The following is an 18,788-nucleotide window of genomic DNA, read 5'->3' on the forward strand; positions in this document are numbered from 1 at the left end:
ACCTGTTTTTTTCAAACATACTTTATTTTAATAGTTTGATGACTTGTGACTGATACACATACACATAATTAGTTCAAATGAGACATTAACCTGGGAAGTAAACTGCCTTTTCTTTTTTTTCTTCTTTTTTTTTTTTTTTTTTGTATTTTTCTGAAACTGGATACGGGGAGAGACAGTCAGACAGACTCCCGCATGCGCCCGACTGGGATCCACCCGGCACACCCACCAGGGGCGGAGCTCTGCCCACCAGGGGGCGATGCTCTGCCCCTCCGGGGCATCGCTCTGCCACGACCAGAGCCACTCTAGCGCCTGGGGCAGAGGCCAAGGAGCCATCCCCAGCGCCCGGGCCATCTTTGCTCCAATGGAGCGTTGGCTGCGGGAGGGGAAGAGAGAGACAGAGAGGAAGGGTGGGGGTGGAGAAGCAAATGGGCGCTTCTCCTATGTGCCCTGGCCGGGAATCAAACCCGGGTCCCCCGCATGCCAGGCCGACGCTCTACCGCTGAGCCAACCGGCCAGGGCCTGCCTTTTCATATCTAACTTTTGGCAAATTGTGAGCTTAGCTTATTTATTGAAAATCTAATCATAATACATTTTGGATTGAGAGCTTTATTATGGATATTTTTATGCTTACTTTTATTACCAATCAAAATAACACTTACATGGAATCTTTTCTTTGCCAAGAGGTTAACACTTTATTTAAAACATGAATAATTAAAATGTGAACAAGTGTCAACAAGGGCCTGAAGAAGCTAGGACTTCACGTTGCTCGTGGGAGTATAAGACGGCCCTCGTTTCGGTAAACAGTCTGGCAGTTTCTGTGCACTGTTCCCACCAGTTTCACTTCTTAAAATTGATCATCTAAGAAAATCAGACATTTTGTCCATAAATCCTGGTACATGAATGTTCAAGGTGCTTTATTCCTCAGAGCCAAAAAGTAAGGAAAATCCACGTCCTTCAGAAGACATGGATAAACAAACTGTGGTCTATCCGTACTCCTACGTACTGTTCAGCAGTGGGAAGGAAGGAACCACTGGTGCATGGAACAGCCTGGATGAATCTCTAAAACATGAACAGTGCTGTGTGAAAGAAGCCAGATGTGAAGAAGTACCAACTGTAGGGTCCCACTGACATGAAATTCCAGAGCAAACAGAGCTGGGCCATCCTGGCACAGCACTCCCCCCCACCCCCCCTACAGAGGAGTGGTTGGGGGAGGAGGAGCCCAGTAGGGCACTTTCTAGGGTGATGGAAATGTTCAATGTCTCAGCTTGGGTGGTGGCCACACTGTGAGTTTGAAAAGATGCTACCCATGTTGGAGTGTGATCTGGGGATGATAGAAGGATCTGGGAGTATTTGAGTCGCTTGTAAGTCCATTCAGCAGACCTTGATCATTGATTGAAGGCTGTGGCCAGGCACTAGGCAGGTGCTGTGGGTGTCGAATGCGCTAGGACCTACACAGAACCTGGAAGTCTCTCATTAGCTAGTGTCCCTGGTATAAGTTTTTTCACAGGTTAGTATTTTGTATGTAAAAGTGTTGTATGTTAGAGGGAATAAAGTCTCTCAGTGTTTTTGCAAGCAGATTTGTAGAAATTTGGAGAAAGAAGGGGATGATATGACCAGATAGGTGATGGTGTGGTGGGGAGACTTCCGTTTTCTCTGCTCTTGGGGGCTGGGGGTGGAGAGTCAGTTAGACCTGGAGTTGGGTGGGCTCTGTGTGTCATGGAGAATGGGTGCTATCAGGGTTAGGCTGGAGAGCATCAGTACTCTCCCTGGGATCCAGAGTTCTAGAATGTTGGCCTGAAAGGGGACCCTGAGCCCTGTAGGAAGGAAAGTGGAGCTGGCATTCACAGAAGCCTGCTGGCTGTCACTGAGAGGGCTTTTCTGCTAATTTACTGGTCCTACAAGGGGCTTGTCCTCTCTGTGACTTGAACTTGAGCTCATCAGGTAACTCTCCTAAAATGAGGGACCTCAGTGTGCCCAAGGGAATAGGTTGATTTCTTATTAGATGTAATGAGAATAAGCAAGGAATGAGGTCATAGGTTTGTTTGAATAAATCCGGTTCATGTGGAGAAGTTAGAATTGTTGCTCTGGGGGTTAGTTCCCAGGAAGAGCGTGCATAAAGATAGGCCCATCATAAAAGGGTCTAATTTGCATCAAAGGTTTTTTATTAAACTCTGAAAAGGCGCTTCTTTTTGCTAAATATTCTCATTGAACAATTAAGGGAATGTGTACTGAAATATAAGATGTTGCATATTATTCAACTCACTGGTTTATGATGGCTTGTGTATTTATAACCCACTTAAAATACAATCAAATTACACAAGTGTTTACTTTGAAATAACTCATTGAGCTGTACACTGTGATTTTTTTTTTTTTTTTTTTTTTTTTTTTTTTCTGAAGCTGGAAACGGGGAGAGACAGTCAGACAGACTCCCGCATGCGCCCGACCGGGATCCACCTGGCACGCCCACCAGGGGCGATGCTCTGCCCCTCCGGGGCGTTGCTTTTGCAGCGACCAGAGCCACTCTAGTGCCTGGGGCAAAGGCCAAGGAGCCATCCCCAGCGCCCAGGCCACCTTTGCTCCAATGGAGCCTTGGCTGCGGGAGGGGAAGAGAGAGACAGAGAGGAAAGGGGGGGGGTGGAGAAGCAAATGGGCGCTTCTCCTATTGCCCTGGCCGGGAATCGAACCCGGGTTCCCCCGCACGCCAGGCCGACGCTCTACCGCTAAGCCAACCGGCCAGGGCCTGTACACTGTGATTTTTATAGTTTTCTGCATGTCAGCTCTACTTCCAATAAAATTTTATTAAATACGTAAGCTATAATATCTGAGTTGCTTATGATAACATATTATATCTTAGTTTTCTAGTTAGAAATATACAGGCAACACAACACATACAAAGAGCTCTATCGTGTCCGCAGATATAAGTATCAGAATACAGTTAAATTTCTCTCCTGCCTTTTATTTTTTTTTTTAGTCTTACAGAGAGGAAAGAGAGTGACGGGGAGCGAGAAGTATCAACTCAGTTGTTTTACTGTTGTTGTTCATTGATTGATTGTCATATGTACCTTGACCGGGCAGGCCCAGGGTTTCAAACCTGTGACCTCAGTGTTCCAGGTCAACGATCTATCTACTGTACCACCACAGGCCAGACTCTCCTGTCCTCTTTACATTGTTATTCTAAGTCATTGGTGGGGAGAGGAGACCAAAGAAATAGTTTGTTTCTTTAAGTAGTAAAATTAAGAAATTAATGTAAATTGAAAGATTTGTTAAATGGAGATTGTTTTTCTCTTATCAAAAATATGTTTAAGGCCCTGGCCGGTTGGCTCAGCGATAGAGCGTCGGCCTGGCGTGTGGGTGACCCGGGTTCGATTCCCGGCCAGGGCACAGAGGCGAAGCGCCCATTTGCTTCTCCACCCCCCTCCCCCTCCTTCCTCTCTGTCTCTCTCTTTCCCTCCCACAGCCAAGGCTCCATTGGAGCAAAGATGGCCCGGGCGCTGGGGATGGCTCCTTGGCCTCTGCCCCAGGCACTAGAGTGGCTCTGGTCGTGGCAGAGCGATGCCCCGGAGGGGCAGAGCATTGCCCCCTGGTGGGTAGAGCGTTGCCCCTGGTGGGCGTGCCGGGTGGATCCTGGTCGGGCACATGCGGGAGTCTGTCTGACTGTCTCTCCCTGTTTCCAGCTTCAGAAAAATACAAAAATATATATATATATGTTTAAGGCCCTGGCCGGTTGGCTCAGTGGTAGAGTGTCAGCCTGGTGTGCAGAAGTCCCGGGTTCGATTCCCGGCCAGGGCACACAGGAGAAGCGCCCATCTGCTTCTCCACCCCTCCCCCTCTCCTTCCTCTCTGTCTCTCTCTTCCCCTCCCGCAGCCGAGGCTCCATTGGAGCAAAGTTGGCCCGGGCTCCTTGGCCTCTGCCCCAGGCGCTAGAGTGGCTCTGGTCGCAACAGAGCGACACTCCAGAGGGGCAGAGCATCGCCCCCTGGTGGGCAGAGCATTGCCCCCTGGTGGGCGTGCCGGGTGGATCCCGGTCGGGCGAATGCAGGAATCTGTCTGTCTCTCCCCGTTTCTACTTCGGAAAAATACAAAAAAAAAAAAAAAATATATATATATATATATATATATATATATATATATATGTTTAAGGAGTAAAATTTCTGAAGATTTCAAAAAATAACCTTTTATTGTGATTTAAATGTCTCAATAGGTGGAAATTAGAAACATTATTAGTGTTAAAACAAATTTTGAGAACTTTGACGACTCTACCAGACTGTTTTTGGTAGAAGAAACAAGTTTCTTTTCAAATGGAAGTTTCTGTAACTTAGCTATTTACAGTGTCTAGTTTTGAAAAGGGACTTGGTCCATACTGCTTGCTCAGGATCTTAGATAAACAGAATGGGGGTTCCGGTTAAGACAACAACTCCTGATTCCATTTTCCAAGAGCAAAGAATGTGCTTGAGCACTGCAGGGTTTGGGAGAGGCGGGAGGCAGAGGAGCAGGACAGAACCTTCGTGAGAGGACGAGGGCATGGGGTGGGAGGAGGTAAGAGCACATATGGCCCAGAGGTAGAAAGTGGAGGTCTGAGGAGGACGGTGCACCTGCATGGTCAGCAGCATGGGAGGGATTGGAGGAATGCAGGCCTGGCTAGAATCAGAGTCTAGTCTGCTCCTTTGCATCAGCCTCGGGCCCTTGGGCCCGTCCCTTCTCCTTCCCGTGGTGCAGGTCTGCTAGGAAGACTGTGATCGTGCATAAACACGTCAGGCCCAGGAACACATGCCTGCAGGGCATGTTTAGGAAAGACTGGACTCCCTGTGGTGGTCCAGAGCAAGGGCTCTCTCTGCCCATGTAAGCAGCTGACTTTGGCAGATTATCTGAACTTCTCTATGCCTGTTTTCTCAACTGCAGAATGGGGAAGTAACAGTACCCACCGATAGTGTTGTTATGAAGCTTCAATGTAAAGTGTGTAGTTCAGTGCAAAGCACAAGATAAGCACAATAAAATTCTCGATTATATTATCATGAGCAGAGAATGAGGGCATACTTTCAAATCTGTTTGTTAGCACGCTTCTAGGCTTTACCTTCTGTCTCCATTTCCTGTATAAAATTCTGTCAATATTGGGTCAGTCCTTGGTGTAGGCCATATATATGTGTTTTACTGAGGTATTTGTATGTTATAATATTTTACATAGTTTCTTGAGACAAGGTGATAGTGAGATAACATTCATCCTTACATTTGTATATCCTTAAGCATTTGACATCCCCATTTACTCAATGCAGGGGTTAGAGTGTCAACCCAGGATGCTGAGGTTGCCAGTTCAAAGCCCAAAGTTGCCAACTTGAGCACAAGATTGCTGACTTGGCCTGAGCCAGAGGTCACTGGTCTAATCCCCAGTCAGGGCAGATACAAGAAGCAATCAGTATACCACTAAGTGGAGCAATGAGTTGATACTCCTTCCTCACTCCCTCCCTCTCTCTCTTTCTAAAAAAAAAACAAAAAAAAAAAAAACCCAAACCAAAACCTAAAAAGGCAGTGCAAAAAAGAGGAATGTCACTTCAATACACATATGGAAAGGTTTGCTTAAAGTTGGACCTCTTATTAAATATAGTATCTGGTAGGTTAGAAAAACTGTTACTTATATTTAATAAAAGTACTCAACAATGAGGAAAGTTCTTATGAGAAAACCAGACTACTTTGTACTCTCCTGAGTTCCAGGGAGCCTATTTAAAACCTCAACATGTGTGCGTTTCCACCCCAGGGAAGTTGGTTATGCAGACACGCCTCAGCCTGAGTGTTTCCTCTTCTCTGCAGGTTGGGCATCCACGTGTGGAACTGACCCTCTCAGAGCTCCAGGATATGGCAGCGAGGCAGCAACAGCAAATTGAGAATCAGCAGCAGATGTTGGTTGCCAAGGTAAGTCGATAAAAGCAGAGGTCGGGCAGTGCTCAAAAAGTGTGCTGTTCAGTTGTCCCTTTAGATTGGGGTAGTACATTCCTGGGCAGCAGTTGTCCGTAGCACCAGGTCACAGAAGTCTTCAACACCTTGTCTCTCATCTCCAAAAGCATAACTACATGCCGTAGCTTCCTGAAGTGGGAAGATGTCAGTCAGAGTGGGGGCATCTGACCCTTGACCTGCACATACAGGCACAACAGGAAGTGGTTGACCTTACCCCATTGGAGATAAATTTTAAAAAGAAAGAACGCTTTCTGTTGTCATCTCCTTTTTCCTCTGGTGTGTTCTCGGCAGGCATAGTTGGCATACGTGTTCTACAGGAAGTCAGCAATCTGTGAGGATAATGCTGGTCATGGGCCCCAAAGATAGTGACACTTGGTCCTCAGGGCTTCCCTGTGTGCCACTCTGCAGGGAACTAGTTTGGTCTGTTATGGTGAGGGGCATAGTTCACGCTTGTTATGTCTACACAAGTTCTCCATTTGTTGTTAAAACTCTAACAGGAGGAGTTAAATTTTTTCTAAATAATGGTTTAGTTATAGATTTAAAATTGAGACCTGTCATCCATGCATTCTGTAAATTATTCATATTTTAATGATAGTAAATGTTCGGAAGCTGCTGTGAAGACATGTCAACATCACTTCCTGGGTTCTTATTGCTTTCTCTGTAAGATTTTCTTCTGTTTAATGTACTTTTTTGCTTTTCAGTTACAGTTGACCTTAGAATATTATATTAGTTTCTGATGTGCAGCATAGTGGTTAGACATTTACATGACCCACAAAGTCATCCCCCTAAAAACTGTAGTACCCACCTGGCATCAGAGTTACTACAGTATTTGTTGACTGTATTCCTGTGCTATACTTGACATCAATGTTTTTCAACCACCAGTCTATGGATCAGTCTACCAGAGATTTTGTGCCAGTCAGTGAAATTGTTAACCAGTCTGGTGTTTTATGAAGATTATAGACCCAGTGATCTTAGTCGAATTCGCTTATGCAAAGAGTGATTTTCTGCCTTAGCGGTCCCCAGAATAATTCTCCTGTTTTAACTGAATCTCAAATGTAAAAAGTTTGAAAACTGCTGCTTTATATTCCTGTGACTATTTTACAACTACCAATATGTACTTTTTAACCCCATTCACCTTTTTCACCCTGCGCTCTCACACCTTTCCTCCAACACCCTTCCCATCTGGTGACCTTCATCTGTTCTTTGTGTCTGAGTCTGTTTGTCAAGTTTATTCATTTATTATTTTTTAGGTTCCATATATAAGTGAAGTCTGTAGATTTTTTTTTTGACAGAGGCAGAAAGTCAGAGAGAGAGACAGATAGGGACAGACAGACAGGAAGGGAGAGAGATGAGAAGCATCAGTTCTTCATTGTGGCATCTTAGTTGTTCATTGATTGCTTTCTTATATGTGCCTTGACCGTGGGCCTTCAGCAGATCAACTGATCCCTTGCTTGAGCCAGAGACCTTGGGCTCAAGCCAGTGATCATGAGGTCATGTCTATGATCCTATGCTCAGGCCAGTGATACCCCACGCTCAAGCCAGATGAGCCAGCAACCTTGGGGTTTCGAACCTGGGTCCTCCATGTCCCAGTCTGACACTATCCACAGTGCTACCACCTGGTCAGGATGAAATCTGTAGATTTTCTTAACCAAATGTCCAGTTCCAACTTTTTTCATTTATTGAATGACCATGTATTCATTGTACTCTCCACTTTTATGTAAATAATAGGTTTAGTTGAAATTGCTTTTAAAAGTTGTCTTATAAAGTTTATTGGATTTATAAGAATAAAAAACACTTAAAAGTTAAATCAGAAAGTATTTTATCCCATTATTGACATTTCTAAGATGAAATGTATATAGTATTATGTAATATGTGTGTGTGTGTGTGTGTATATGTATGTGTGTGTGTGTGTGTGTGTGTGTGTATACAGTTAGTGAGAGGGAGAGAGGAAGGAGAGAGGGAGACAGGGAGAAAGATGCGAAGCATCAACTCATAGTTGTGATGCTTTAGTTGTCCACTGATTGCTTCTCATATGTCCCTTGACTAGGGGTCTCCAGCTGAGTCAGTGACCCCTTGCTAAAGCCAGCCACCATGGGATGTCAAACCTGGGACCTCAGCATCCCAGGACAACATGATATTTTCTAATTCTTTTTATTTCCATTTCAAATATTGATCCAAGAGTATTACTGTTAAGAAAAATCTTTGCCTGACCAGGTGGTGGCGCAGTGGATAGAGCGTTGGACTGGGATGCAGAGGACCCAGGTTCAAAACCCCAAGGTCACTGGCTTGAGTGTGGACTCACCAGCTTGAGTGTGGGGTCACTGGCTTGAGCCCAAAGTTGCTGGCTTGAGCCCAAGGTCGCTGGCTTGAGCAAGGGGTCACTCACTCTGCTGTAGTCCCCCCCCCCCCCCCCCGTCAAGGTATATATAAGAAAGCAATCAGGCCCTGGCCGGTTGGCTCAGTTGTAGAGCGTCGGCCTGGCGTGCAGAAGTCCTGGGTTCGATTCCCGGCCAGGGCACACAGGAGAAGTGTCCATCTGCTTCTCCACCCCTCCCCCTCTCCTTCCTCTCTGTCTCTTCCCCTCCCGCAGCCGAGGCTCCACTGGAGCAAAGATGGCCCGGGTGCTGGGGATGGCTCCTCGGCCTCTGCCTCAGGCGCTGGAGTGGCTCTGGTCGCAACAGAGCGACGCCCCGGAGGGGCAGAGCATCACCCCCTGGTGGGCAGAGCATCGCCCCCTGGTGGGCATGCCGGGTGGATCCCGGTCGGGCGCATACGGGAGTCTGTCTGACTGTCTCTCCCCATTTCCAGCTTCAGAAAAAGACAGAAAAAGAAAAAAAAAAAGAAAGCAATCAAACAACTAAGGTGCCGCAACAAAGAATTGATGCTTCTCATCTCTCTCCTTTCCTGTCTATCCCTATCTGTCCCTCTCTCTGTCTCTGTCCCTGTCACAAAATAAAAATAAAAAAAGAAAATTGTCAGGTATTCTCAGCAGTGTGAGTCACAAGTTCATTTACATGTGTGCTTCCTTTGGAGGGCAGTGTGTAATGACTGCATGTCACACAGGTATGTTTTATGCACATACGTGGGACCATGGAGACTTAATGTTGACTGTTATCCTTAAGGTATGTGTTCCTATTAATAGGGAAAAGAACTGTTGAGTATTGCATGTATTTTTACTTTAGGATTGTCCTGTTCTTGTTTGACTATAAAATGTTTCATTAGTTTTAGAAAAGCTAATCCTAAAGAAAACAAATACTTCCTAGACTGGGATGTCACTTAGCAGATTAGGTTTATCTCCTTACTGATCTCAGCCCTTTTCAGTAGCCAGGCCCCTGCTGTCAGAGCTCATTCCCTTTAGGTTAAATAAGGGCCCTTGTAAGCCACTGTGCAGCAGCAGGAGGCCTGCTCTGAGAGCAGGACACTGGCCAGGCCCCACAGCCAGGATGAGCTGAGATGCCCCGCCTGGGCACCCAGCCTCCCTTCTCCTGCAGCAGGCTTCCTGCGGGTGCACGGTGATGTCAGATGGTTTAGATCAGCAAGCAGAGAGAAACCCACTTGTGAACACCCCCTCTCCCCCGCTTCCCACCCTGCACCCGTTCATGCACATTCATTCGTCTCCGTGTTGTGTGGTCTCGTGTGTACAAGGTTCCTCAGGTGTTTCTTTCATATGAAGATAGGTGATACTCTGGAACCCACTTCAGGTTTTTACTGTATAAGAGAAATTGTACATTGCAGTTTTCAAAATTAGCTGTTTCCTTCTTTTTTTAGGAACAGCGTTTACATTTTCTAAAGCAGCAGGAGCGCCATCAGCAGCAGTCTCTCTCTGAAAATGAGAAGCTTCAGAAGTTGAAAGAACGGGTCGAAGCCCAGGAAAATAAGCTGAAGAAAATCCGTGCCATGAGGGGACAGGTGGACTACAGCAAAATTATGAATGGCAACCTGTGTACGTGCCATGGGCCATCGCGCTAGGGTCTCCAGGCGTGGAGGGGGACAGATCCCAGCTTCCCACACCTTCAGTCCCACACTCAGTCACACACCCATGTCTGGGCTGGTGTAGACAGTGCACTGAGCACTGAATGTGGCTGTGTCCCCTCCAGGAGAATGGGCGGGCTGGGTTAGGCTAAGTGATCGCAGGACTCCCAGCCCAGCAATGCAGTAGGAAGATGCTCTTGTTTCAGCTGTAATGGCCACCCTTTGCACCTGGGCTCAGCTCATTAAGAGAGTCTGTTGAGCCTGACCAGGCTGTGGCACAGTGGATAGAGCGGAGGACCCAGGTTCGAGACCCCGAGGTCGCCAGCTTGAGTGCGGGCTCATCTGGTTTGAGCAAAAGTTCACCAGCTTGGACCCAAGGTCGCTGGCTCAAGTAAGGGGTTACTCGGTCTGCTGAAGGCCCGCGGTCAAGGCACATATGAGAAAGCAATCAATGAACAACTAAGGTGTAGCAACGAAAAACTAATGATTGATGCTTCTCATCTCTTCGTTCCTGTCTGTCTGTCCCTATCTCTGACTCTCTCTGTCTCTGTAAAAAAAAAAAAAGAGAGAGAGACAGAGTCTGTTGTCATTAGACAACTTGAATTTATCTGGGGGTTAAGATAAGCCATTCGAATGCTTACCTCTTACTATTTGTGTTGAGTGTGTCCTCTTGGTTCCTCTATTACTCTAGCCAGTGGCTGCTTCATGATCTCGTGAAAACGTAGCCCTGGCCTCACAGAGCCTGGGGCTGTTGGTGCGTGCAGGAGAGTCCCAGGTGGCTTGACCAGCTCGCTTTTGGACTGATGGCCCTGATGAGAGAGCACGCACGAATGAGTGAGAATGCAGCTGTCTGCCCTGTGAGCAGTCACGGCATGTGTTCCCAGGGCTGCTGAGATGCATTTGGGATTGCGTGTGTCACAGTCTTCTCTCCAAATCCAGCCCTAGGCAGTGCTGGATTGACTTAAATGTATAGACATAAAGGGAACATCACCAAACAAAAATAACAAAACCCCATGAGAAACAGAGTATCAACTGAGTGATGTTGTTTTCTTTCTGAAATTACAGCTGCTGAGATTGAGAGATTCAGCGCCATGTTCCAGGAAAAGAAGCAGGAAGTGCAGACTGCGATTCTGAGAGTCGACCAGCTGAGCCAGCAGCTGGAGGATCTGAAGAAGGGGAAACTGAACGGGCTCCAGCCTTATAACGGCAAGCTCACAGGGCCGGCAGCCGTGGAGTTGAAGAAGCTGTACCAAGAGCTGCAGGTACCGCTGGGTCCGGGCAGGGGGCCCGGAACATCTGCTCTCAGGCACTGTTGAGTATGCACCGGGACCCACGGGCACGGGGGCCAGCTGTGGGTCCTCACTTATAGCAGCCCAAAATGTATTCAGTAGCAAGGGTTTTTTTAATAGCTTGGAGATGTAATTCATAGAACGTATAGTTTACCCATATAAAGTACAACTTAGTGGTTTTTGTATCTTTGAGGGTTTCCATATCTACCACCACAATATTAGAACGTCTTCATCACCCCCTGAAGAAACCCCACGCCCCTTAGCCATCCCTTCAGAACCTCGTCCCCCGGCCCTAAGCAGTCACGGATCTCCTGTCTATAGGTCTGCCTATTGTGGACATTTCATACGCGTGGGTTCCCGCTGTGTTCTTTGTGACCGGCTTCTTTCACTTAGTGTTCTCAGAACCGAACTAGTCGGCAATACAATGAACTAGTAAAGAATTAAGCCTCCTTAGGTGATATGTAGGATGTCTGTGTAAACTGTCTTGAGGAGATAGGTGCCTGTTGTTAAATCCTTGTCTGAGTCAGCGTGAGCTGCTGTAAAAAAATTCTATAGACCGAAGGGCTTAAACTGCAGACACTGATGTCTCACAGTCCTGGAGGCCGGAAGTCCAAGGTCAGAGAGCTGGCAGATTTGGTTCAGGGTGGGGGTCTTTTCCTGACTTGTAGCTGGCCACCTTCCTGCTGTGTCCTCATAGCCCTGCTCTCTCTTCCTCTTTTTTTTAAAGAACTTTTTAAAATTATTTTTATTTTATTATTTATTCATGTTTGAGAAGAGAGCGATAGGGAGAGAGAAGGTAGGGAGAGAGAAGGGAGGAGGAGCAGAAAGCATCAACTCCCATATGTGCCTTGACCAGGCAAGCCCAGGGTTTTGAACCGGCGACCTCAGCGTTCCAGGTCGACACTTTATCCACTGCGCCACCAGAAGTCAGGCTCTCTTCCTCTTCTTTTTTTTTTTTTTTCATTTTTCTGAAGCTGGAAACAGGGAGAGATAGTCAGACAGACTCCCGCATGCGCCCGACCGGGATCCACCCGGCACGCCCACCAGGGGGCGACGCTCTGCCCACCAGGGGGCGATGCTCTGCCCATCCTGGGCGTCGCCATATTGCGACCAGAGCCACTCTAGCGCCTGGGGCAGAGGCCACAGAGCCATCCCCAGCGCCCGGGCCATCTCTTGCTCCAATGGAGCCTTGGCTGCGGGAGGGGAAGAGAGAGAGAGGAAAGCGCGGCGGAGGGGTGGAGAAGCAAATGGGCGCTTCTCCTGTGTGCCCTGGCCGGGAATCGAACCCGGGTCCTCCGCACGCTAGGCCGACGCTCTACCGCTGAGCCAACCGGCCAGGGCCTCTTCCTCTTCTTATAAGGCCACTTATAAGATCCCCATCCACACGACCTCAGGCAAATTACTTCTCAAAGGCCCCACCTCCAAATACCATTGAGGATGAGGGCTTCTACGTATAAATTTTGGGAGGGCACAGATGTTCAGTCCATAGACCCCTCAAGATTTCTATTTCTCATTTGTTGTCCAATGGGTGCTTTTTTGAGCAGAAGCAAGTTTTACAGGTCTTTTAGCACATGATAGAAGAAATATCATATCATGAAATTAAAATATTTAATTACAGAAAGAAAAATCACTTTGTTGCGGTTAAGTTCTGTAATACATGCATAGAAATAAAATATAAGAGTTTATGATTTTTAACATTTTAAGCAGTTGTTAAAAGTGGAGGGTTTTTAAAGATTTTTTTGGTGAGGTGTGGCAAATATACTGTATTTACTTGTATTTACTTATTCCCAACATTTTGGACTGCCACAATTTCTGGTGGCGCAGTGGATAAAGTGTCGACCTGGAACGCTGAGGTCGCCGGTTCAAAACCCTGGGCTTGCCTGATCAAGGCACATATGGGAGTTGATGCTTTCTGCTCCTCCCCCTTTCTCTCTCCCTATCTCTCTCTTCTCAAACATGAATAAATAATAAAATAAAAATAATTTTAAAAAGCTCTTTAAAAAAAAAAGAGGAAGAGAGAGCAGAGCTATGAGGACACAGCAGGAAGGTGGCCAGCTACAACATTTCTAGGTTAAAAAGCATGTTCCCCCTGTCTAACACACACATGCAGTGTGCTAGCACACACACGTGCCTCTGAGGAGGAGAGCACGACAGAACCACCTTCTGTCTGCACAGCACCGTTTCCTAAGACGCTGGCTACAGCCCACTAACCTAAGGTGCTAGTGCAGCCCACTAAGATGGTAGGACATTCCGGTTGGTGACTGAGGCCATCCTGTGTGACTTTCCCGTGCCTCCGCAGTGAGGTGTCTCATTGGGTGGACTGTGGGAGAGAGCAGACACCTTGCCTTAGGTACCTGGAGGATGTGTTCAGGGCACTGGTCATTGAAGTCATGGTCCCCACGGTCATTACTGGTGCAGTCGTTCTGTACACTAAGGAGAGGATGCGTGCTTGCCAATGTTTACTCCTGTTTGGGTCCAGGAGAACTCTGTTCTGGCTTCCTCTGTGCTGCACCTGTGAATATGTAGCACACAAGCAACAACGCATAGATGTAAATACACATAAGAACTCAGTTACTTTTTCTTTTTTTTTTAAATCTCCCTTACAATGAGAATTTGACTGTTTAATCAATGCAGATCATAAAAACTGTATTTTCTGTTTTGCAGATTCGTAATCAGCTTAATCAGGAACAGAATTCAAAACTCCAGCAGCAGAAGGAACTTTTAAATAAACGCAACATGGAGGTGGCCATGATGGACAAGCGTATCAGTGAGCTGCGTGAGCGTCTGTACGGGAAGAAGATCCAGGCACGTGGAAAAGAAAGTATTTCTGTGAGATAATCTGCAGATGGTTCAGCCCAGCATTGTGCATCTTTGCCATAATGGCATTTCCCTGTCCAGCCAGATGGTGAAACATAAACTGGCAGTAAACCATAAAAGTGGCAGTAGAAGAAAGTCCTCTTTCCCAAAGAGGCATTTGTTTCCTGGTGCATGAATCAAAACCACCTCCATGGGCAGCCACGGGCTGTGTCCTCACCCTCCATTGCTGTGTGGGGCTGTCCCTTGTCCACTGGGGAAGGTTTGATCTCACTCTGCCATTTTAAGTGTGTCACAGGGGCAAATTCCTCAACCTTGTGTGGCCTCGTGTCCTTGCAGTAAACTGATTTGTCTTACTTGCCCCAGGAATCATCGTGAAGGTTCTTAGAACCCAGGTAGAAGGGCTTTGTAAACTCTTGAACAGACTTCTATTTATTTTCTTTCTTTTTTAATTGAATTTATTGTGGTGACACTGGTAGCCTACAGCATCCTATTCCCAGGCTCTTTTCTTTTCCTTTTTTTTTTTTTTTTTTTCCAGGGACAGAGAGAGTCAGAGAGAGAGAGAGATAGGGACAGACAGACAGGAATGGAGAGAGATGAGAAGCATCAATCATCAGTTTTTCGTTGCAACACCTTAGTTGTTCATTGATTGCTTTCTCATATGTGCCTTGACCGTGGGGCTACAGCAGACCGAGTAACCGCTTGCTTGAGCCAGTGACCTTGGGCTCAAGCTGATGAGCTTTTTGCTCAAACCAGATGAACCCGCACTCAAGCTTGTGACCTCAGAGTCTCGAACCTGGGTCCTTCCGCATCCCAGTCAGACGCTTTATCCACTGCGCCACCGCCTGGTCAGGCTGCTTGTAACTTTTGTGTAATACTCCATGTCCTGGGCCTATGGCCACTTTGCCCCTCCCTGTTGTCGGACAGGTGTCCCCACGTTGTGCTCTTGCTCTTGGTGCTGAGAGCTGGTGTGCTGTGAATTGGGGACTGCTGTGCACCGTGGCTGGATGGGCACTTCCTCTTTTCTCCACTGGTGGTGCTCAGGGTTTGTGGGCAGCAGTGCCCAAGTCAGCTGATTGGAGTGGAGAATGGCTCAGACAGCCAAGCAAGCTGGGACGGGACCTCCCAAAGTCCCCTGTCCACATTTAGTAATTGGTGCTTTCATGGTTTGTCAGGTGCCCATGCTGGCTCCTGTTGCTTGGAGGGTGCTCTCAGGAGGGGAGGTGTGGACTTTGGGAGCTTTGGGGGCTTTGCTTGGGTGGGATGGCGGGATGGCTGCGAGAGGAGGAAGGAGACTGCCGGCTCCGTGGCTGTTGTGATCAGTGGTCTCCAGTGAAAAGTCTCTTACTTACAAATCCATACTTTTTTTTTAATTGATTGATTGATTTTAGAGAGACGGGAGAGGAAGGGGCGGGGAGAGGGAAGCATTCCTTTGTTGTTGCACTTAGGTGTGCGTTCATTGGTGGCTTCCTGTACGTGCTCTGACTGGGGATTGAGTCTGCAATCTTAGTATTTCGGTATAACACTCTAACCAACTGAGCTAGTCGGGCAGGGCCTAGATCTACCTTTTTTTTTAACCAAACAGCTTAAAGGTCGGTGGTTAATCTGTGCAGTGCTGTGATCCCAGATAACAGTTTTCCTCTTGATCTTAGCAACACAGAGGCCAAGAGGGCACATGCACTCTGCATGCCGTGCCTGTTTACATATTGTTCCTCATTTCTGGTGTATTAGTCACGTTGTCCAGAGAAACAGACCGGGGGGGGGGGTGTATGTGTGAAAGTAGGAAGAGATTGATGGATTTTAGGAAATTGGATCACACAGTTATGGAAGCTACAGCCTGAAGATTTCGGGAATTGTTGATGTTGCAGCTTGAGTCTGAGGGCCATCTGCAGGCAAATTCCTTCTTCCTTGGAGGGCTGCAGTCTTTTTCTCATAAGGCCTTCAATTGATGGGGTATGGCCCACCCACATATGGAGGGCACTCTTCTTTACTAATAGCTTGTTGATTTAAATGTTAATCTCATCTGAAAATACCCCCCCCCCCAGCAAAACCTGTTTATCTAGATGTGTTTGTCCGATTGGGTTCCATGGTCTAGCCACAATGATATGTAAAGCTAACCATCATAGATGGCTAAATAAATGTTACTGTGTGCATTCTAGCTGATACTTAAGGGAGCTAGCTCCTTGAAGGACTTAGTGCTTCTGCAGAGATAGGACTCCAGCCAAAGATCCATGACAGGATTTGGAGCTAGGCTCAGAGCCCAGGCTTTGACTGATGCCCCTGGGGAAGGAGGGCGTCCCCCAGGTGAGAGGGTTACACAGGTGGAAGTGTGCTGAGAGTAGTCCTGGTGTGCATGGAGCTCCCAGATGATCGGTGTTATCAGAGAGGATCACTCAGGACTGTGGGTTGGGGGCCTTCTTGAAGTCTCGCCCTTCCTGGACACTCATCTTCCAGGTCGATGGGGTTGCCTCCGTACAAATGAGTAAGTGAGCCGTTCAGACTTAGGAGAATGTTAACTCTCACTTCTCCCCTTTTGTAGCTGAGCCGTGTAAATGGCACATCATCACCACAGTCACCGCTGAGCACGCCCGGCAGAGTTGCTGCAGTGGGACCTTACATCCAGGTCCCCAGCGCAGGCAGCTACTCTGCCCCGGGGGACCCCATAAAACCCCAGTCTCTCACTGTGGCTTCAGGGGCTGCCCACGGAAGGCCCAAACCTGGTAAGTGGCTAGACCCTCTTCCTGGGGGAAGGTGAGCAGGAAGGGGAGGCCTCTTCTCCTCTGTGGAAGAGGCCCCACGTGCACCCTCAGTCTCCCCGGGGCGTCATGTCTGTGGGGCACCTTTGGGAGCGGTGTACTACCACAGTGACCATCCCACAGACACTGTGGCAAGGCTCTTCTTTCCCCACTCATCTTGGCCTTAATCAGTCAAATAGGCCATAGACCATCAACTTAGGCCCTCGGCCCCCTGATGCATGAGGTGTGACCGGCCTCGGCCCCCAGCACCATGCTGGTGCATAACAGTCCTGGTGGAGTGCCCGTAGAGCCCTGCTTCCTGGCCGATGGAGACTCTTCCTTCTTCTGCAGAGGAGGACAGCTGGTGTTACACCAGCACAGTGCAGAGGAGAGCCATGACTGGGGTGGACACAGTCCCTATAGCTCCTAGTCACAGTGCAGGCCTGGTCACTGCGGCATCCCTTCACTGCCGACAGCCGAGCAGACTCGCCTGAGTCAGGCGTGTGTATAGTGGTGTTTCTCAGCACTCTTGGTAGACTCGTCTAGTTGTCTATTTGCTTCATGTTCTCTTGTCTTGTTGACACCTGCTCTGAGCAGCCACACCTCTGCTGCTCCTGCTGTGGGGCTTGGAACTCCTTCTGACCCCAGCAGGAGATGTCACCAGCCCTCTCATCTCCACCGAGGCTTAGCTGCATACAAACTGTCTGTGGTCGGCGTGAACCTCTAATTGCAGCCTTCTTTGATAAGCTGTTATTTATAGTCTGAACCACCCTGTGGTGGGAGCAGATACTCGTCTGTTTCCAACGGCAGATCATTAGCACAGCCGTCCACTTCTCAGCCACCTTCATGGTAAACCCCTCCTGAGCTGCACACATCTCCCAAGTCCCTCTTCTCTGTGAGTGTGCGGGGCCACCTCTTGGTTTGCAAGGAGAAGACACCCTTCCAGGGCCCCAAGCACATGTCCTTCAGAAGTTCACCACTGACCTTGGTCTTTCCACTATGCTGTGAGATGACACAGGAAACCTGGGTCTCCCCGCACTGGGGGCAGAATCTCAGCCCAGATGTGGATCTGGGGAAAGAAATCTCGGTGGGGACGCTGACCATGCTGTTGGCTGTTCTGGTTCCGTGTCCCACAGATGGCCATGGTAAACCCAGAGTGACCGGCTCATGGACAGTGTCAGACCTTGACGTTGGGCCTGACTGCGGCTCCACGCAGTACTCTGCAAACCCGCTGACGAACCGTATGTTGGCTGGCAGACCTCGTGGGAAGCTTGGGTCCTCTTTAACACTGCTCAATCAATAACCCGTTCTTTTTTCCCAACTGAGAAAGGGCTGGACCACCCACGCTGAGTCGTGTTCAGTAAGGGTTGGGGCCATGCTGGCACCGTGAGGGTTTTTTGGTTTTCTTTTTACCAAATTAAGATGATTTCCTGAGTACATTGTGTGGCTTTTCATTTCATCCTTCAGTATGAGAATTTCCGTCCATGCTTGAAGATAATTGTTCCTTTATGATAAAAATAAATGATCTTCCTCCTGTACCTCCTGCCTTATCCTGAAAAAAGAAGATTCCCAGTCCTTTCTCAGTCCATCTATGACTGATGTCCATAAAAACCTTGGGGTGCTGTGGGGTTTCAGAAGCCCCCAGATGGCCACATCCCCTGTGACCTTGAGAGAGGGCGCAAGAACCCAGCCCTGTGGCAGGAGAGTCTGCAGTGGGCTCTGCTTTTCCCTCAGCCTGCGCTGAGTGTCCACCTCAGAGCGCCCCCGGTGAGCCTGTCGTTTCTGGGCCATGGCTCCCCAGTCTCAGGGATAAGGGGGAGGAAAAAAGCACTCTGGCCTGGAGTAGGCTGACAGGCCACACGGAGCAAGGGGACATTTGGACTGGGACCCTTGTGGCTTGGCCCTGGGCCCGGGGTGACGTAGCTGTGCAGCAGGGAACAGGAGACACAGGATGGCAGTTCTGCTGCAGAGGCTGATGCGGCTTTGGGTAAGCCGGTGTGGCTGCCGCTAAAAGGAACCAGCCAGGGTGCTC

The 18,788-nt window shown here is 48.2% G+C and overlaps 1 protein-coding gene across 4 annotated transcripts in view; it reads left to right on the plus strand.

The window, feature by feature from the left end:
- PPP1R13B (protein phosphatase 1 regulatory subunit 13B) overlaps positions 1–18,788 on the plus strand; it is a 90,940-nt gene that overhangs the window by 64,755 nt on the left and 7,397 nt on the right. The window contains exons 5-10 of one of the 4 annotated variants that reach the window (XM_066344532.1): positions 5,803–5,904; positions 9,715–9,889; positions 10,984–11,180; positions 13,872–14,036; positions 16,561–16,741; positions 17,893–17,997. In XM_066344532.1, the coding sequence (XP_066200629.1) occupies positions 5,803–5,904; positions 9,715–9,889; positions 10,984–11,180; positions 13,872–14,036; positions 16,561–16,741; positions 17,893–17,997 (925 nt within the window). The remainder of the gene's footprint in view (positions 1–5,802; positions 5,905–9,714; positions 9,890–10,983; positions 11,181–13,871; positions 14,037–16,560; positions 16,742–17,892; positions 17,998–18,788) is intronic. The other 3 variants (XM_066344533.1, XM_066344534.1, XM_066344535.1) reach the window with 3 other exon arrangements.

Source organism: Saccopteryx leptura, chromosome 6 (genome assembly GCF_036850995.1).
Source record: "Saccopteryx leptura isolate mSacLep1 chromosome 6, mSacLep1_pri_phased_curated, whole genome shotgun sequence".
Lineage (NCBI taxonomy): Eukaryota > Metazoa > Chordata > Mammalia > Chiroptera > Emballonuridae > Saccopteryx > Saccopteryx leptura.